This window comes from Numida meleagris, chromosome 6 (assembly GCF_002078875.1).
Source record: "Numida meleagris isolate 19003 breed g44 Domestic line chromosome 6, NumMel1.0, whole genome shotgun sequence".
NCBI classification, from domain to species: domain Eukaryota; kingdom Metazoa; phylum Chordata; class Aves; order Galliformes; family Numididae; genus Numida; species Numida meleagris.
The window spans coordinates 14,248,726-14,269,785 of record NC_034414.1 but is presented as its reverse complement, the minus strand read 5'-3'; the positions used below and the strand labels follow the sequence as shown (position 1 = coordinate 14,269,785).

At 50.9% G+C, this 21,060-nt stretch overlaps 1 protein-coding gene across 1 annotated transcript in view; it reads left to right on the top strand.

Moving 5' to 3' along the window:
• LSP1 (lymphocyte-specific protein 1) overlaps positions 349-21,060 on the top strand; it is a 39,678-nt gene continuing 18,966 nt past the window's right edge. Inside the window, exons 1-2 of the mRNA XM_021402451.1 lie at positions 349-526; positions 20,672-20,824. Coding sequence (XP_021258126.1) covers positions 447-526; positions 20,672-20,824 — 233 coding nt within the window. The 5' untranslated portion in view covers positions 349-446. The remainder of the gene's footprint in view (positions 527-20,671; positions 20,825-21,060) is intronic.

Below are 21,060 nucleotides of genomic sequence, written 5' to 3'. Positions count from 1 at the left end.
AATGACCGAAGAGGAGTGGGTTATTACTTCAGTCAAATCTACCTTCATGCCTGTGGTGATGGTGTCCAATGCACTGTAGGGTGTTGCAGTTTGGGGCTGCAGTATTTCCCCAGATTGGCCATGCCTGCAGCACAGGTGGCTCTGGGGAGTGATGGGCTGCCCTTCTTACTGCTCGGAGGGGGGGGAATTGTCTGTGCCCCTTGCTGTTCCTTCATCTTAGCTTAACACTTCCCACTTTTGAGGCTGCTGACAGGCAAAACCTTAAAGCAATCCAAATGGTTGTTAAAAAAATAATAATTTGCATTCCCCCTACTCCTCTCCCATCCCCCTCAAGCCCTCAGCCCACAAAGTTTCCGGCACAGCTCACTTCTGCTGAGCACAGGAAGAGCAAAGCAGCAGCAGCAGCACCCTCTTGCATCATCCCTCTGTGCCAGTCAGGAGGGGATATGTCGGACCCTGAGGAGTGCCAGGATGGTGCAGGAGGCACAGATCAAGCTGGAGATGAATCCTACCAGGAGAGCGAGAGGTGAAGCTGGGGACTGAGGAGCCCAACATCCATGAATCTGGGAGGATGGGGAGCTGGGTTTTATGGTGGGGAAGGATGACTGTGGGGCTGAAATGAAGAGGATCCATGGGACATAAAAGTGGCCAGATGGTTTTGGAGAGGCCTTTCAGAAAGGGAGAGACTTGGACTTCCTGAAGGTCCAATCTCCTTTGAACTTCAAGGCCAATGGGATGTTGATCCAATGGAAAACTTGGCCTCCACTACATGCAAGGTCAGGGAGCGGTCTGGCTATGAGACCCCGACCTGCCTTAGTGTTCTGCTGTTGAAACGCATCTTTTAGATGAGGTGGGGACAGACCCTGCTGTTCTCACTGTACACATGGGCAGAGGGTTTTGGTGGGAAAGAAACTGGAAGTGGGAGGGGTGCCCAAACCCCTCTTTCTTTTACCTGCTGTCTTTCCTACAGCTCGGGTGACCTTCACTGGGCGTGTCCTTGGAGACATTCAAGGTCAGGTTGAACATGGCTCTGAGCAACTTGGTGTAGCTGTAGGCGTCCCTGTTCATTGCAGGGGAGTTGGACCAAATGACCTTTAAGTGTCCCTTTCAACTTAAATGATTCTATGGCTTGAGACACTGGATGCAGCCGTGGGATGGGGCTGAGAGGTGATGCTGCTCTGGGGGTCTGATTTCTTTTTGCGTTGACTGTTCCTATGAGCTGAATTAACTGGGACATTTTTCAGGCTGTCTGCTGCCTTTTGTCAGCTTACACATCTCTCTCTTTCCCTGTTCTGCTTTGTTGCTTTATCAACAGAGATTGTAAAATTCTTGCTCTGTTCACCCCACAGAAGACAGCTTTCCATGGGGGTTAAAAGGGAAAAGAGTAGCAGCAGAGACCAAATTACAGCTGTCCCTAGTAAAGGAGGCAGAGATTAGCCAGGCTGAAAATCACACAAAAGACTTCAGGCTGGGCTTCTTTGGAGCTTGGGGGGGGGTTGCCTGGTTTTCTCCTCCAGCTTCAAAGCTCACATTAGCATTTCTCCCAAAGGCAGCAAGCTTCGTGTCGATAGAAAAACACCCCCTGAGTGACAATGAGAGGAGAAAGGTATGTCATCTCCCATCACTAATGATTGCAGGAAGTGTTTTGGCTGACACCTGACAGCAATTAGCCTTGGCTGAAGCCTTGACTGGAAGCATCAAAAGGTGCAAAGCCTCAGTATGCTCAGTTGCCTGCAGAAACAAAGGAGGTTTGCTGCTGGGGGAGTAGGCATGATGGCTCAGCATGGCACATGCAATCCCAGGGTGTGCTCTGTGCACTCAGCAGGAGGATGGAGTGGGCATGGGGATATCTGGGACAGCCAAGACTTCACCTTGTGCTATGTTGGCTCAGATGTGGCCATGCAGCAGGAGCAGCTGAGGTAGGGCCAGGTTTATCCTTTCTCTGTTTCCTGCTGGAGCTTCCTGTAAACAAGATAGGAAGCATATTCTGTTCCGTAGCAGTGAAACTTTTTTTTTTTAAACCTGCTGCAAATTTATGTATGTGAGTGTTGATCAGAGGGAGGTGTGGACCTTCTTTTTCAGCTGAATTTAAATGAAAAACTAAACATGATGGGAAAAAAAAAAAAGAGACCAGAAGTAATGTTTGGTTTGGAAAACACAGAGAATTGATATTCCTCCTGATTTGTGTAATGGGCTCCTGTGCAACTCTGAACTTCTCCTGCTTTTGCATGCAGTTAAATGTTGCTAGGTTCTCATGATTTGCACTCCTAAAATAGAGGGAGGAAGTGCTTGCATGCTGCTTGGGCCTACCTTTTCTCACCATCAGGCTAGCTCAGCTCTCTGATCTCCTCACCTTAGGCAAAATTTCTTCTCCAGCTGGGGTTATGTTCTTCCACGGGCTGCCATCGCTCCATGGGAAGACTGAGCGGTGTGAGCCTGATATCTGCAGACATCCCACTGGAGCGTGGCTCATGAGCAGGCGTTGCTGTGGAGCTATGGGCTGTGAGATGAGAGATCACCTCCCAAATTCCCCTGCTTCCCTCTTGCTGGGGCTGCAGGAAGCCCTCAGCAGCCCATTTATGGTCAGCAGCAGGGGAAGGGCACTGCTGTGCCAGCAGCCCCAGGCTTTTTCTCGCCCCAGCTGTCTCAAATTCTCTGGATCCTTGGAGGAGCCTCAAGGGCCCTTGCTAAGTTGACTCTTGTTGCTAAGTATACCCGTGGCTGGAAGGAGGTTGGCCAGGAAAACTGATATGGGGAAAGTCCTCAGCATGTAGGATTCCTTTAGGGAAGGATGGCTAATCCCTGCTTGAGAGTAACTGGTCCAAGTCTGACCCAGCTGGGTGCCTCGGAGTGAAAAGGAGTAGGAGAACAAACAAGGAGATTGCCAGCACACTTCAGCTGGAAAATTCAGTGAAGCTGGGCAATACTTCAGCAATTCCATGTTGGATATAGGTGCTCTGGCAGGGCCATTAGGGATAAAGAGCTGCCTCTAATTATAGGGACACATCAGGTGCCTTTACTGCCCCTTTCAACTTTCAGGAAAGCTTGCCTCTGAGCCTAATTTGCAACATAAAGCCATGGGTTTGGTGTATGTGTTAAGTAGGTGATTGCCCTGGAGGTCTTATTTGAAATTTCTAACTTCACAAGATTGTGCTGGCTGGAAGGCTGTAGAAAAGAAAAAAAAAGTGGGTGTTTTTCCAGCAGGTTGTTTTAAAACATTTTGAGGTGAAATGTGGCTCTGAAGCCTGTGGGATTCCCTTCTCTGTGGATTTTGGGAAGAACTTATCGTGGAGCTGGTTGTGAAGGCACAGTGGGGGAAGGCTGGGTTGGGAGAACTAGGGACCCAGAGGATGCTAGGAGGAGGCTTTGCCAAAACCCACTGTTGCAATGGGATGAGGCTTCTGCTGGCTGGTGGGACAGCAAACACCTCCAGCCTGAATCCATCATCCCCATCACCCTGTTTCCTTATCCCTAATCTGACAAACTGCTCCTAGGACTGAGCCTCTGAACTCACTGATGAGGTGAGTTCTTTGGCATCCTTTGAAGCCAAATGCATGAGGAGTGGGTTCTTGTGGGGTTCCTCTGTTGTGTTTCCTCAATCCTGTCATGAAGAGGAACCACAAGGCTGTGCTGCAATGAAAGCAAGTACAAGGATGTACTGTCTAATAGGGAATCTGAGGCCTTTACTGCTGGGAAGTTGGCTCTGCATGGTGTGACCCCAGTGTGACTGTACTAGAGTAGCACCAGTATCACCTTGGTGGGTGCTCTGTGGTTGGCAGGCTATACCCATGGCACACAGTGCAAAGAGGAAGGGTTATCTCTACTGTAAGGCCAGGGAACCGAGTCTGACATCTTTATGAAGGGAAAGAAATACCTTAGCTATGGGATTTACCCTGTGTCAGTTAACAGGTATGGGTAATCCCTTACTGGGGACTCCCGCCAGGGCTTGGACATCTCCGATGGCACTTGGCACCTATGTTTAGGCACCAGAATTTCTTTGAGTCCCCAAAACCACTGCTGAGATTTGAGTTGAGCTCTCCCGGTTATTATCAGGTGTTTCTCAACTGTCATGCTGTCTGCGTGCTCCAAGGAGATGCAGTCACCAAGGGGTTAACCCTGCTTGGAGCTTGAGTATGTTTTCCCTGCCAGTGTATCCCTCCTAACACGCACCAGATGTGTGAGGAAGCCACTGGAGTGTCTTAATCCTAGGTTTCGGCACTCAGAGTTGTCTTTTTCATGGGCAGGTCTGCAGAGGGATTCCTTGGGGCTTTGCAGGGCAGTGAGTGGGCAGGGCAGCTGGCAGCACCCAGGATTTTCAATAGTTCGAAGGAGCGGTGTGAGATGACTGTCCAGGGACTACATGGGCAAAGAGGAAAAACAGATGGGCACACCCCACTGAATTTATTAGTGAATGGAAATGGAATGAGAGCTCTTCTATTATTGGTGTGATTGGTGACTCACTTGCACCAGGGGGCTGAAAGATTGGAGCCACATGGGAGCACCTGCTCTGAGATGTGCAAGGCTTGCTTCATCTGGAGCTGAATTTATTCAGATTTCTTATCGCATGGAAGTACAGGCCCAAATGTTTTTGTTAGCGTAAATCAGCGCCATCCCACTGTCAGCAATAAAGCTGTGCCAGTTTCCTTCAGCTAGTGGTCTTTGGTTCTTTCCCTTACAAGCTCATTTTGCAAGCGGATCCTTTGCAAGGGATTTTTTCTGCATTACCAAGCAGCCCCTCTCCAAGCTCTAGGTATCTGTTGCTCGCTGCTGCTAAATAGACAGTACGTGCAATTTGTTTTATCAAGTCCCTGCCAGACGGGATGGAAAATATGAACTCTTCTCCTGTGCATGCGCATGCATGCGCTTTTTCTGCTCCAAAAGCAGTTTCCTTTCCAGAGAAACGTTGCTCTAGAGCCATTAGCATTAAAAAAATAAAACCCTGAACTATTGACCTATTCCAAGCAATCAAAACCACCATCCATTTATGAAGGGCTAATTCCCTTGTCCCCGGTAAAATTAATAACAATAATTGCTCCAATTATTGAAACACTCTCAAAATAAGTGCCTCCTTGCAGTTGACACTCACCTCCACGTAACAGGAGCTGACAGCAGTGTGTTCCAAGGAAAGACTGCTGTGATATTCAGTTTGTTCTCCCCTGCTCTGGTAGGGCTTCTTCCTTCAAGTAGTGCTAGGGGAGGTTGAGGTTGGATATTAGGAAAAAATCTTCTCTGAAAGAGTGGTTAGGTGCTGGAACAGACTGCCCGGGGAGGTGGTTGAGTCATTGTCCCTGGAGGTGTACAAGAAATGTTTTTATGTTGTACTAAGGGACATGGGTTAGTGGGGAAATATTGGTGGTACGTGGATGGTTGGACTGGATGATCTTGGAGGTCTTTTCCCGCCTTAGTGATCCTTTGATTCCTTAGGATGGTATTTGTCTTCCATTTTCTACTCCAGTTGACATGATCCTTCATTCAGCTCCAGGTGTCCCTTGTGCTTGCCTTGTTCCACCCTTCCAGATGCAATGACAGGAAAGCTTCTCTCAATTTGCTATGAGGGCTGACTTTGGGCAAGTTGCAACCATTCTCATTTTGGTGGAGGCATACAGTGGGCTTCAGGCTTTCTGGATACACTGCACCGTGCCACTTTTTCTCTGCCCTTCTATAGTAGCTTCTATCTTTTTGCCCAGCTCCAGTAGGGGGAGCATGGATGGATGTTGGCAATCTGAGGTTAGATGTCTTCCCACAGGATGTGTCTTGGAAGTGGGAGTTGTCTGGTGGTGCCTGGGGATGCCTTCCTATCCCTTAGCCTATCCTGACCCCCGCTGGAGCAACAGCCTGGCAGCATGAAGCAGGGATCACCTCTGTGATTGAAAGCTGGCAACAAGACAATGTGATCCTGTAAGAAGGCCTTTTATAGCTATTTCTAGTGTCACCAGTGAGGGGATGATCTTGGCAGCAGCTGCCAATAGTGTATTCATCCAGGCTGGAACTTTGTCCTGCTGCGTGGCCCTGCGGGGGAGGTGGATCCTGTAGTGATGGAGCTGGTCTCCTCAAAGCAAATAGTTCTTTGTGTGTCCTGTAACATCCACCCTGTGGAGGCCAGGCATGCCTTATCTACACCATTGGTTTTTTTTTTTCCCATCTCTTTCCCAATGGCTTTGTTTGTTTAACATAGCATAAAGATATGGTGCACACTGCAGGAGGTGTGCTGGCTTGATGTGCCAAACTAGCTCGCCTGAGTCACTTGGCCACCTCGGATCTTAATGGTGCTGGGCTGCCCTGGTTCATGCTCACACTCTTCTCCTTGTTGGCCTCTTTCTCCCTGCTATTTTCCTTTGGCTTCCTTCTCCCTCAGCCCCCTCATCATTTTTCCCACTTGTATCATCACTGGAGCAAAGCATCTCCTTTCTCCAGACTCGTAGACTTGCATTTCCCCTCTCCCTGGGGGATGAAGTAAACCCTTGGGGTTTTAGTTTTAAGGTCTGCCCATGAAATGCTCCACAGGGACAGAGCAGGGTGGGTCCCTCCCCTATCCTGCATGCAGATGAGAGGGCAGTGGTGAGGTAAGGAATGGGGGCTGCTCCTTCCTCTCTTTCTGCCTCTTTGGATGTCATAGGAAGAAAGTCGTCATTGTTCCTGAGCCAAGAACTTCAGCCCAGTGACATGGTGTTTGTTGACTCTCTGGACTCAGCCCACAGTGCTACGTGCTCTTCCTTGCAAGCCAGCCCTCCTGCAGACACTGACATCCCCTGCCTGTGGGGCTGCCCCATGTGCTGCAGGGTGAGCCCAGGGCCATGCTCGTTCCTGCAGAGCCCTTTGCCAGCACCTTCTGGCTCCTCAGAGCCTGTGGGCCAGGCAAATATCCTTGCTGGAACAGCCTCCACCCACAACATCCACTTCTTTCAACATCCATAGGATCATGCTTTGGCTTGGAAGCATCCTTGCAGGTTTAGCACATCTGCAGGGGGCTGGTTGCTCTGCCTTCTGGTGGTACCTTGAGTGCAGCTGTACATCTCTCTGCTCCACTCCAGGGCATTTTCTGGTGCTCACCAGGGCTGGTGGGTCCTCTGTATTCAGATCCTGCTCTTTCCTCCCTGGGAATCAAGCACCCCCACCTTAATAACACCATTGAGATGTGCTGTTCTCTTGACAGTATGCTTCTGGAGCTTGCAGGTGGCTGCTCATGTGAGAAGGGGACAGCATGCTGCTCTTGGCTGCTAGATGCTCCACTTCCTTGGGATTATTTCTGACTGTTTTGGCTTCTGAGTTTGACTGCCCGAAAGTGAGTGCTGATGGAATGAGCTGAGCTGTGCTAAGTGGGACCCAGTGGTGAAAGTGAACATCTTGCGGAACCTCCAGAATATTTGGGGGAAACTTCTTGGGATGTATTTCTTTGTTAGCAGTAAAGTCTCGTCTTCTAGGTTTTCCTTTTCTCCTCCCTAGATCATGTGTTAGCCTCCAACCGATTTTGCAATCGGTCCTACATAGCAGAGTGATTGTGTAATTAACGGGAACTGGTGCAGCCCTATCTCCCTGGGACTCCCGCCCTCCTTCCACAACAGCCCAGCCCCACATGCTCCCTCCCAGTCTCTCACCTTCTCTCTTTCCCAAGCTGCTGGCAAGTGCTCAGGGAAGCTCTCTGGTGGCCTGCATCATGTTCCTGGGTGCTCTGGGCACTTCTGCTTCTGTATTGGGTGCAGTTCTGCTGCAGGGATTTATGTCAGTTCTCCTAGCTTGTACTGTGCCAAAAGGAGGGGAAAAAAATTAAGAGATGAATGAATTCTTTGTCTGTCTTTCTGCGTCTGCTGCACTTCTGCCTGCTTCTTCGTAGGACCATGAGGTTTGTTTCAGTGAAAGGACATGAGGAGCTGTCCTCACTACTGGATTACTGGGGCTGATGCACCCGGGCTTGGTGGGAGGTGAGGGGACAGAGTGCCTCTGTTCTGCAGACTGATGGTATGGGACTTCCCTTGCGTTGCTCTTTCTCCAGCTGCAAGGCAGAGATCTCTTTCCTTCTTGTTCTACTTCTGGTGTTTCCAAGTGGATGTCTCACCTTAGACCAGTAGGCACTTGTGCTGTGAATTCTCTCTGGCCTGGGTTCCCTCATCCAGCTGAGTTTCCTTGCCCTGCTCACTGAAGGCACCCATCTCGAGTGTGGTCATGCTTCTGCCTTGTCTCCTCAGCTGTCTCAGATCACAGGCAGGTTTGGGGGTCTTTTCTTGGTAGAACAAGAAGTAATGTCCTTAAGTTGCGCCAGGTTAGATATTAGGGAAAATTTCTTCTCAGAAAGAGTAACGAGGCATTGGCACAGGCTGCCCAGGCAGGTGGTGGAGTCACCATCCCAAGAGATCTTCAAGAACCATGGAGATGTGGCACTGAGGGATGTAGTCGGTGGGCATGGTGGGCATAGGTTGGAGGTTGGACTGGATGATTTTAGTGGTCCTTTCCAATCTTAATGATTCTATGATAAAGAAAGTCCTACCGGTGTGTTTCATCCTAAATGTGTGGGCAACCGTGATGATGTTAGAAAGAGTGTTCACTTACCTAAACCTAGTTGCTCCTGTAAGTGCTTGTGAGGCTGGGACACACTCCTTCTGAACATCAGAGGCCTTTTTTGGTAAATTTCTTGCGTCTTCTCACCAGCCCCAAATTTAGAAATCGAAAATACAATGGGACAGCATCTGAAGAACCTACAGAGCTAGGCCAGAGTCGGAGTCTGTGCTTTGAGGGTTCTGCTATGATCACCAAGGGGAAGTTTGGTAAATACCTGCAGGAAAAAAAAAAACAAAACAAATTGTTTCGAAATGAAGCTGAGGAGGGGAGGTACATCCTTCTGATCTGGGCTTGGTACACTTCCTTTTTATTGAGGTGTCTGGGTGTACTGCATGGGCAACTTCCCCATTTCAGGCAGCAAGAAGCACTTCTGCAGAAGTGATTGAGAAGAAATGGGTAAATAAGGTGAGAGGGACTGAAAGCAGGAGGAAGGCAAGGGTGAGAGCGGGGTGGTCCATCTCAGGGACAGTCTCATCCACCATGGGGGAAAAAGGGCAGGCTGTGCCGTTAGTGATGTGGCTCAGTGGGGATGGTGGTTGGACTAGCTGACTTTTGCGGTCTTTTCGAGCCTATGCCTCTCCCTTATGTGTGGATATAAGGTGGGGCTGGAGCAACCTGTACAAGTCCAGGTACCTGTCAGCTTGGTACAAGGGATGGCCTTTCCCTGCAAAGTCAGGATAAGGGGAAAAGACTTTATTTATTTGCTGATCTATTTTTCTAGATGCTAATCCCATGATGATGCAGTTCAAAGGCAACAGCAGTCATCTGCATCCGACAACACAGCATCAGAGGTGGCCATGTTATTGGACCCTCATCAATCACTCACATGCTTCTTTGCTCTCCTGAAATATTGGGGTTTCACAAACACAAGCCAGACTTCTTGGTCTCCCTCAGTTTGATAGCTGGGGAAACTGAGTCAGCCACTCGAGCAGGTGAGGGGGGTATTGGGAGCAGGAGTGGAGTGCAACTCATTATCATGCCCCCAGCCCAGCTGCTGTCCTCACCTCACGAGAACAGCTTTCCCTCAGTACAGGAGAGACATGGACATGTTAGCGTGCATTCAGACTGGGCAACAGAAAGCTCTGGGGGAGACCTGATAGTGGCCTTTCATTATCTAAATGTGGGGGTGCTGTAAGAAGGAAAGGGGCAGACTCTTTAGCAGGGTCTGTTCTGACAGGACAAGGGGAAATGGTTTCAAACCTAGAGGGGAGATTTAGATTGAATGTAAGGAAGAAGTTTTTTTTACAGCAAGGGTATTGAGGCACAGGCACAGGTTGCCCAGAGAGGTGGTGGGTGCCCCATCCATTGAGACACTCAAGGTCAGACTGGACAGGGCTCTGAGCACCTGATCTAGTGTAGGTGCCCCTGCTCATTGCAGGGGATTTGGACCAGGTGATCTTTAATGGTCCCTTCCAGCTCAAATGATTCTAGGATACTAAAGCCCTGTCGCATTAATTTGGCTCTTGGTTCAGCTCTGGGCACACAGGGAGCACTGGGAGGCGAGGCTTCTTCCGATGTGAATGGACCAACAGTGATTTACTGCTGGCTGCTCGAACACAAGCTGCCAGCCCGGGCTGCAGCCCTCGGCTTGCTTTGTTCCTCATTTTTATCATAGGGAAAGCAGCGGTGGAGGGAGAGAAGAAGGAAGGGGGGGGGAAAGAAAGAGAAGAGGGGGAAAAATAGATAAAGAGAAGGAAAAAGAGGAAGCTGGGAGGGAGAAGAGATGGAGAAGATGAATGAGGGATGGGAAAGGAGCGGGTAGCAGCCCGAGGAGCGCTTGCTTTGTACTGTGCTCGCAGGCAGCACCCAGCCCGCATCCAGCGCTGCTCCCGGAGCTCTCCCTGACGTTTGCAGCAGGCAGAGGAGGAGGAGGTGGAGGTGGAGGAGACACGAGGGGGTGGAACAGGGGGGGCTCGCCGAAACAAAAGGAAACCAGCTGCAGAACTTCCTGAAGACGGGGCGGGGGGACGCGCGGCGCCGGGCGGCTGTGCGGGCAGGGGGCGGCTGCGGGAGCCGGCAGCCGGCCGCCGGGCTCGGCACCATGAGCAGCGCGGTGCTGCGGCGGAACTCCAGCAAACAGGGCCTGCAGAACCTCATCAGGTGAGTGGCGGGGCACGGGGGCGTGGGGACACGCGGCCCTCTGCCCCGGTTCCTCTCCTCTTCCCCCGAAATCCGCCGGGTTTCTGCCCTACCTCGCTCTGCCGTGAGTTGGGAGGAAGGAGAATAGATCCCCCACCTCCCGAACAATATGAGAAAAGCAGATCAGAACTTGCTGATGGCTTTTCCAGGGGCGCGCAGCTGGAAGAACTGAGCACAACCGCGCCGTGACACTCACCTGAGCCGGCGGCTTTTTTTTTCCCCCCCTGAAATGTGCGCTGTGCTTGCCGTGTTGTGCATTTGTAATGCTGTGAGCTGGTGGTGCTCGGCTGATGCAGCGCATCCCAGCAGCGCTCTGACCCTTCCTCTCCACGTACGGTTGCTGGGGCATGAGGCAGCAGTGGGCTGCACTCTGTTCCCATCTACAGCCCAGGCTGAGCCCAGGACGACGGCTATGTTGTGTGCTGGCACTGGGGTTCCTCCTGTGCACTCACTGCTGTTTGGCTGGAAATACCCCCAGGACCCTCCTCTAACAGCTGGTGCTGGGGGGGATTTGTTCCGTGCCGAGCTCTCAGCTGGGCTGCTCATCTCAGTGTTTAACTGAACCTCTGAGAGAGTGGAAGGTAGAACAAGGGAGTGCAGGGTGAACATCGTGCGTTGGGCACCTCTGGGCTGCCCTGTGCCGCTGTGCTCCAGCGGGTAGTGGGAGGTGCCAGGGTGGGGTTGTTCAGACAAGCTTCTTGCAGTGGGATCCCCCCGGCCAGTAATGCAGCCTCTACACCTCGCCTCCCAAATGAACTTTGTGCTGTGGAAGGGAAATGGGCTCCTACAGCCGCTCCATCCCTGCCCCCTGGATGTGGGGCTGTGGCATGGAAGCTCTCTGTGGTGGGAAACGAGCAAGATGAGGGGAAGCACACACATTTTGTGAGCACAAAGGGAGTCCAGAACTGGCTCAGCCCAAGCCAGAGGTGTTCTTCTCTCCTGAATGTGGTCCCTGAGTTCCTCCTCCTTCAGCTCAGGACTTTTGGTGTCCCATGAACTCACACTGGCTTCTACCAGGGGAAATTTGTGATGATATTTGTCCTGAAAAGGGCTTTTTGCTCTTCACTGGGCTGAGGTCTGGCATCAGGGCTGTGTTCTCCAGCCCTGGCTATGGAGGAGGAGGAGGAGGAAGGGTGTGAAGATGTGCGAGGGATTTAATCCACTGTTTATACCCAAATAACCCCACTAATGCTCACAGGAATGAATAGGAGAGCAGGCAGTCTCTGTTCCAAGCGCAGCAGTTGTGTTTCCTCCTTAAGCCTTGCAGCGAGGTGCAAGCTCCTTCAGTTCATGAATGCCTCGAGGCTTCTGGCTTCAAGACACAGAGCTGTGAAGACTGCTGAGCTCCCACTCTGCTTTCATCTGTCCCAAGGTGACTGCAGGCAGAGTGGTTACGCTGCGCAGGTCTTAGGCGCCTCTGATGAGCGTGAGTGCATAGTTGACATAGAAACAAGAGTGAAAATGGCTGTTTGGAGCCACATCTGTAAGCATCGGGGATTCTGGTGTGATGCCAGATGTACCCTCCTGCTCCTTGGTGCGAAGTGTCGTGGTCCCTCCTGAGCCTGCTGTGAAGCTCTGCAGCATCGTAGGCAGAGTAACCTGTTGGCTTGTGCTTTGCTCAGCAAAAAAGCAGAAGGATGTACCCTCTGCATTGCTCGAAGGGAGCCACGGGGTCTGTCAGCTTTATCTGCTTTGCTAATTCCTCTCCCCCCACGTCCCTCTGTGGGCACAATCTATCTATCAGGATGTCCCTGGAGAAATATTTGTCCCTTTGTAGTAAGGTAACAGCAGCAAATCCTTGCGGTCCCCCGAGACTTTGTGTTTTTGAAGTCCTTTCCAAACACGAGCCTCCCTATCTTGTTATCATGGTCTGTTCTCCCCTTATCCTCCTAATGAATTCCTATAAATAAGATAGGGATCCAGTGCCTGCCATGTCGATTCATTCAGTTCATTATCAGCTCCTGCTGGAATTCTACTCTCCCTCTATTTATCGAGCCTTGAGTGTTTCACAAAAGAAGATGGCTGGTTAATTAACCCACAAATCAGCCTCTTTGTAAATCAGCAGCAGCGGCGGCTGTGCCACTCCCCGAAACTGGGTGATGGAGACTGGATGCTGTTCCCCCTATGTGTGGGATATGGGCTCCATCACACAGCCACGTAGTAATGCATGGTTGGGGTGGGGGACATGTGTGGGTGGATGTGTACTTAGCGTGACAGGGACCTGGGGTTTTACCACCTCTGCATGATGCTTCCCTCTCTGTCCATGCGTGACATCTCCTGGAGCTGGCCAGGATGTGTCTCAGCAAGGAAGATGCTGCTCTGCTATTTCCACTTGACCTCTAGAGCAATGAGCTGAGAACAAGGAGCTTGGAGGGCTTGGGAAGAAACAAGGGGGGTGGTGCTTTGGAGAGGAAGGCGACTGGGAGGAGGAGGGGGTGCCGATGCTATGGTCTGTTGCATGGGAAATGGTGGTTATCATGTGGGCTATAGCAGCTTCTCTTTGCTGATGTTCACCTCCAATCTCTGGGATGCGGGCTGATGTGGGGAGCTGATTCTTTCTGTGGCAATGGCTGAGCCATCCCTCTGGGTGTCATGTGGATACGTTCCCAGCTTCTTCTGGCCCTAGGGCTTGTTTGATTGGAAGCACCACATCTGCCAGGCATTGTAATGTTTCTTTTCTGAAAGGAAAGAGGTGTATGTTTGTTTTTAACTTAATTGTGCCTCATTTGTCTTGGGCTTCTACCTGTTCTGAAGCAAGTGGATATTTAGGGCTGATGGAAGTTGTGAGGAGCTTTTCAAGGGCTAGGGTGATCTGCACCCTCTGCTGGGGTGAAGCATTGCCATGCATATCGGAAGGGTTTGGCCAGCAAGGGCAGCAGATGGGATGCTGGGGACTGATGCTTTGGTGATAGAACAAAAGGTAATGGCTTTAAGTTGTACCAGGGGAGGCTCAGGTTGGATATCAGGAAAAATCTCATCTCAGAGTGGTGATGCACTGGCATAGACTGCCCAGGGAGGTGATGGAGTCACTGTCCATGGAGGGGGTTCAAGACAGTGGAGATGTGGCATTGTAGGACATGGCTAGTGGGCATGGTAGGGATGAGTTGGGGTTGGACCTGATGATCTTAGTGGTCCTTTCCAGCCTCTATGACTCTATGGTTCTAGGTTTGCAGCTTGGCTGCTGGGTGACAACAGGTTTTCAGCTTCCTGAAACACTTTTCCCCTTCTCCCTCCCTTTGTGCGACTTGGCTCCTTTGATGGAGAGAGGCAGAGCAGACACCAGGTGAACCCAGGAGCTGCATCCTTTAGCTCTACAGGGAGACAAAGGGCAGCCAGGGATGCACAGTGCCTCTGTCCCCCTTGCCTACAATGAGAGGCTGCTCTGACATGCTTTAGGGATAACTCAGTGCTTTGGGGCCAAGCCTGCTTTCTCTCGAAGGCACAGCAGGGGTAGAGGACTTGTTGCTGACCCTGGTTCCTGTTGCGGCTCCGCTCCTCAATGAGGGCTGTAAATGCAGAAAACCTCCTCTCTCCCAGGGATGCATTCCCACGGTCTCCTTGCTACCTCCTGTCCCTGCTGGGGCAGGGAGCTCCCTCCTGCTGCTCCAGGCGGTGGGATATGGGGGAAGAGAACCGTGAAATAAACAACTTGTGACCAGTCTGGTGGGTCCTTGCAGCTTAGCTCCGCTATAGGAAGGATCATATCTGGTATGAAGCTAGCCTTCAATCCCAGCTTTGAGCAGCAACAAAGCATTGTTCTCCTCCATCCTTTACAGCACGAGGTAGCAGAGGCTGTGGATGCTTTCCTATGCAAGGAAACAACAAAAAAAAAAATCTAAGTTCAGTAAGCCAAGCTGAACCTCTCTGACAAGTCTGCTTTCTCCTCTGGCATGCCTCTCCCTTCCAAAAACAGAGCCCAGACTTCCTTCTCTCCAGGCAGACGCCAGTTTCTCGAACAGTGCAGCTGTGGAGATGGAGGGAGCGTGAGAAAAGGCCACATTTTGGGGTCTTACACGGCACCAATTTCTCACACCTACTGAATGCTGTAGCCTGTGCAGGGTGCTGGGAGGGCTCCAGCTCCAGCCCTTTCTCTCCCCCGCTCTGCCTCTAAATTCCAGACCGGTGATGTTAATACATTACCACACCAGCATATCTGTGTGCGAAGGACACACGATCCTGGGGGTGCAATTCATCATCTTGTAAGTGAGTTGGTGGGAGTCTGCCTGCTGTGGTTAAAAATAATTAAGAAATACATATAAAAACAGGTCATTAAGGACAGCGACCTCAGGATTGCTGCATGGGTTGGCTGCTGGTGGGATGCTCCCACCAGGGCAAGAACTGGCTTTGTCTCCATCGCCTGGGTTTATCCATCCGAGCTGAGAGAGGGCTGGTGATGGGATTTTATACTCTGCTGAAAAGTCCAGTTGAGACCCCTTGAAAATCTGTTGATCTCACCCATGTCCAAAAGGAAATGTCATCCCAGCACGTGCTCCTTGCCCATAAACCCATGACTTTAGTGGAAACGCCCTCCCTGGCACCCCTCCATCCACCTGGATGTATGCATTTCTGGTCCTGTCTTCTGTCTGGGCTCCGATGTGGGCTCTTCCCCTCCCAGGGACCTTGTACGATGGTGTAGCCCACCTGCACCTTCTGGATTGCACCAAGGTTACCTGACATGCGTGGCTGTGTATCTGCTTGTGCTGCTCTGAGCAGAAACGGGATATACTGTTACAGAGATAAATCCAGATTCACTTTAAAAAAAAAAAAAAAAAAAGAAGAAAGGAAGACAAGTTCCTTTTGTTTTTAAAGGGAGACTGTGTCCCTGCCATGCTGCCTGTGGTATTCTTCCTTTTCTGCTTGATGAAAGCTCAGGCCATATCTTATTCTGCTCAATTGCCTTGGCATGTCCTTATCAGCTCCCGCGTGACACCTTTCCACACCCCAGCTCCTGCTGGTCAGGAGGGATGGGAGATGGAACTGCCTCTTGTTGAACAAAATGGAGAGAAGTGGCTGAGGCTGTGGAACTATGGATGGGTGGGGAGGTTTGGTATGAGAAGCAGGCTTAGGGTGAAGCATCTATGCATTTTTCTGTCTCTTCCCCCCTAGCTGCACCCCCTCCTTGTTCAAACTCTGCAGCCTGGGCTGTGAACAGAGCAATGCAGCCGAGGAATTACATGAATGTATGGGAGGGAGAGGCTCATGCAGCATTGCTGGCTGCCTTTAAATGACAAGGCAATCTCTCAGAGCTGGAATCACCGTATCCCCTGAGACGACACTGAAATAAACTCCAGGCTGTGACATCACCATTTCTGGTTTTATTTCTTTCCAAGTTGCCTTATATTGTACTGATAGCCATGACCCCTTCCTTATCCAGGCAGATCATTGCCCTACTGTAATCTTTGCTATCAAGCCATGTTACCTCTCAGCCCCAGAAACACATCCACCAAGAAACCTAACTGCTGTTTGCCATCTGCCTTGGTTATTTCTGCATCAGAGATGTTTTTTCTAGTGTCATGGAGGTCACCCATGCTTGCAGTCCCTTGGCAGCACAGTAATCAGGAGATTAGGGTGCTGGCTGGATCTCTGCTCAGTTCTCAACCTCTTCATGGTGAGCCCTTGGGTGTGGGGATGGATTTCTGAAGACTTCTTGATATGTGGAGAATAACTGGGTCTTACATCTTTGAGAAGGGCTGAGATGCTGAATGCTGGGACATTGCTTTTAGCCAGTGGGTTACAGCAATTGAAAGAACCTGAGCCACAGCAACATGGCTGTGCATCGCGAGGGTCCTTTTCCATTTCATGTGGCAAGAGTGAGCAGTGCACTTTGGTACCCCTGCAGTCATGCCTGGCTCTTCATACTGATGACAAATGCAATATGAAATAAAGCAGCTCTGCTTTTCAGCAGGACGAACTTGGTGACAGTCCTAGGCTACATTCTGTTTTATGTTGGGTGGGCAACTTTTGTCACTGGTTGCTGGGTGGAAATGGAAGAGTTTTACCTGGAGTCAACTGTTCTCTCTCTATGATGAACAATAGGGCACTGAGGTTGTAGCTGGCACCATAGCAAGGCAACCGAGGCAGAAATGAGTGATGGACCAGGTTGGACCAGGCTTGGACTGGGCCCTTAGCAACATGATCTAGCTGTAGATGTCCCTGTTCATCATAGAGGAGTTGGACTAGATGGCCTTTAAAGGTCCCTTCCAACTAAAACAATCCTCTGTAGGAACGAGAAGGGGTCTTGCATAGGTGTCTGGCTTCTTCCTCTCCTTTTCCCTAAAATTCAAAAAAGAGGACAATGGGTTGACTGCTGGGGATGCATACCTGTGTCTTGTGGGGGATTTTTTCAGAGGTGGTAGGTATGAACCTAGTCCTGTCACTTTTGCAGGTGATGGGAATTTTACCCTTGGTGGCGGTAGGGTTTGTGCTGGGTTGCCCTTTGGGAAATATCAGCCATTGTGCCAGACTTGTGCGTGACTCCTCTTAAATCCTGTTCCTGAAGCATCTCTCCCCATGACCCCTAGGCTGCAGGGCAGCCTACGCGACAGAGGCCCCGACCAAAGTCAACAGTGTCCTGGCCCAGCACCCAGCAAGCTCAGGAGACAGGAATGTCGAGTTTGCTGGTAGAGAGTTGCTGTGTTCTGGCACAGGTCTGCAATGCCTAAAGCCTCTGGGAGGCATTTTATTTTCCTTTCTGGAATTAGCTTTAGTGCTGAAGGTTGGTTTAGGGCCAGCAAAACTTCCTCTGTGCTGTGAGCCATGCAGAAGTCTCCTCAAGTCTGCACTTTTTCCCTTAAATATGGCTCGGTGCCAGAAATTTCCCTCACATGAATGTTATAAGCTCCTCAGGCGATGATGAAGAGTTGCCCAAAGGAAATGTGACCTTTCTAGAGTTGCTGGCTTGTCTGAAGTGGGTGCCGGTGGCCATGTGGAGTGTGGCTGCCTGTATCTGCTCTGCAGGAGGTATATGAGAGGGCGAGTGGAAGTAAAACGACTCCCTTGGCTGGGGTCTGGCAGGAGGTGAGGTCAAGAGCTGGATGTGAAGCAGGCAGCCAGCCCCAGAGCAGAGGGAGCATCCCAGCTGTTCAGCCAGCTGTGGCCGCGTGATTAAACCTGGAGCTGGGTGCTTCAGCCCTTCCCTAGAGCTGCAGGATTTCCTCACGTCCCTGCTGAGAGATAATCCCTTCCACAAAGAGTGTTTCAAATACAATGTAGGGTGCGAGGAAGGAGGCTTTTGACCCTGACAAAACTCTGGCAGGAGCTTGTGCTCTTGCCTTGCCCTGGAGAAGAGGGCTGATGATACAACTCTATATGGGCCAGAGGCTCGGGGCAGGAGTGCAGCACAGCATGAATTCACCTTGCAAGCCTGAAGCTTTCCATTTCCTTGTTCTGGACCAGGTGAAATGATAACAGCACTGGCAAGGAAGGTGGTGGAGTCACCATTCCTGGAAGTGTTCAAGAACCATGGAGATGTGGCACTGAGGGACATGGTTAATGGGTATGGTGAGGATGGGCTGTGGGTTGGACTTGGTGATCTTAGTAGTCTTTCCAACCTTAATGATTCTATGATTTTTAATGGGGATCTTCCTACCTCTTTGCTTTGGCAGAAAATTTAACAGCTGACCCCCTCCACACATCAGAGTGGGCTGACAAAGGGTTGGACTGCTCCAAACAAAAAGGGTGCAGTCAGTTTGCAGTTCAGCAAACTGCTGTAGCTGACCCATATGTGAGCACTTTGCTGAGGTTTTGTTTTACATTTGTATGTTTGTTTGTTTTTTATTGGAAACAAATATTTGTGCTACTAGATCAGTTGAAGAGGAATAATCATTTTCCCTCTGCTTGCTGGCTGGATCACTGAGCCCCTAAGCATCACTTACTAAACATCCTTCTGCTGCCAGCCTGTCTGAGCATGAAAGAGAGTTCTGAATCTGCCAGTAAAGTGAGTTTGGATGTTTAGTGGTGTTTCTGAACACAGGGCAATCAGGGGCTCGGTGAGGGCCTGTTTTCTGCCTGAAGTGTGTGAGCAATACCCACCATTGCAGCACCACCTGCTCCATGGGCAGCTCAGATGCCAGCTCACCCTTTGGCAGTGGGAGTGGGGGTGATATTCCCCTGCCCTACAGAAAGCTGCATCTCCCCGAAACAGTCGCCCCTGGCGTAGTCCTGGGCCCACTGCAAAGATGCAGCGACAGAATAGTGAGCCGGTGAGATCATGGGGAGAGAATTAGTCACATCCCAGTGGGAAACACAGTGGACTGCAGGCCAAGGTGATGTGCAAAGCATGTACAGCCCAGACAGGACACCCCCGAGTTGCTACCACTCCTTGCAACAGCTTTCTGGGGAGCTGCGGTGTGTGGAGTTAAATGAAAACTGAATTCAGTCTGGGAGAAGTATGGACTTTACTGCTGGTAATTGGGGCGATCCGGGAGGGAGGGGGTTAAGAGCCTTTCAGAACTGGAGGCTCTCTGGAGCTGTCACACAAGGGAGGGAAATTGTGGCAGAGTTTAATGAATGACTTCATTTATATATTAAAAAAAAATAAAACGCATGCACACACACACAAAAAATAAAACAACAACACGGTGGCTTCCTGCCAGGCCCACAGACAAGGGTTTCTATGGGAACCATGGGGAAAACAATAAATACGATGGGGGATCAAAAGGGGGCCTGGCTGTGGTCTGGGTGGCTTTGGGCTATTTGTTCCCTTCAAGAGCAGGGGGGGAATAGCCTCCCAGTCTGCTTTGGGGCTGGGCAAGTGGATGGGTGAGTGAGCACCAGCGCCAGCTTTGGCTGTGGGTACCGCAACCCATGCGGCAGTGTTATCGCTGAGCTGGAATGTGGCAGCCGCCTTATCACATCCTCAGGGCGGGCAGTTGTCCCACTGGCAGAGGCACCCAGAGGCTGCGAGAGGCCAGTACAGGTTTGTGCTCTAGGGTAGGAAGCGGAGTGAGATACAGCTCCTGCCCTGATTTAGGCAGGGCTGCCTCAGTTGTTAAGGAGATGGCTCCGTGGTGCAGATTTCACCAGGAGATCTAGGTCATGGAGCCTAGATCCAACACGTGAGGTTGGGCCATGGGATTTCTTGTGACATCCTCATATCCCCATATTACTTGCCGTACCCCATTTCCAGCCCTTTTCCTGGGATGCAAAGCAACTTCACAGGGAATGGTGCTTTAAGATACATCTTCCTTTGGGAAAGGCTCTCCCGCAGACAACATATACCCTTGCTCACACATCACCCATTCCACTAAGAGTGTGGCATGCTCCTGAAATGGTACCCTTTGGAAAAGGGGCTGCAACAGGACAATCGTAGAATCATTAAGGTTGGAAAGACATCTAAGGCCATATAGTCCAACCACCAATCCATCATCACCATGCCCACTAAACCATGTTCCTTAGTGCCACATGTACACGTTTCTTGGTGGGTGACCCCACCATCTCGCTGGGCAGCCTGTTCTGATAACCGACCACTCTTTCTGAGAAGAGATTTTTCCTAGTATCCAACCTGAATCTCCTCTTGTACAACTTAAGGTCATTCCATCTTGTCCTATCACTGTTAACTGGGACAAGAGGCTGACCCTCACCTTTCTGCAACCTTCTTTCAGGTCATTGTAGAGAGCAGTAATGTCTGTCCCGAGCCTCCTCTTCTCCAGATTGAACAATCCCAGTTCCCTCAGCTGCTCCCCATGAGATTTGTGCTTCAAACCCTTCACAGCTTTGTTGCCCTCCTCTGGACACACTCCAGGACCTTGATGTCTTTCTTGTAGTGAGGGGTCCCAAACTGAACATAGCACTTGAGGTGCAGCCTCACCAGTGCCAAGTACAGAGGGAATCATGCCAAGGGACAGGGCCACCACTTCGAGGGTGAGCGCTCACGCTGAGAGCTCTCATGCACTGAGCCCCCAGCTCACAGGGAAGGGTGTCCCAGCAGCTCAGGGCGTATTTTCAAATGTTAAGATGGGTTTTCCCTCTGTTTTTGCAGGCTGACGGCACAGTGGAGCGTGGAGGATGAGGAAGAAGCAGCGCGAGAGAGAAGGAGGCGGGAGCGCGAGAAACAGCTGAGGTCCCAGGCAGAGGAAGGCTTCAATGGCACTGGCTCCTGCATGGAGAGTGCAGGCTCAGCACAGGAGAACCAGTAAGAAATGCCCATGTGTATACACCCCTGCAGCAAAATTTAACTGAGCTCCCCAGCGCCTGCCTTGGCCTCGTGTTTACCCTGGAACTTGGGTGTCCTCTGGAAGGACGCTGCCGTCCCTCTGGCCGTCCCCTGGTTTCTCTGCAGCTGCTGACAGCCACCTGGGCTTGCTCACGCAGCCGAGGTCAGCCTGCCATTAATCTTCCCAAAGCTTTGCTCTCTCTCATGTAAACACG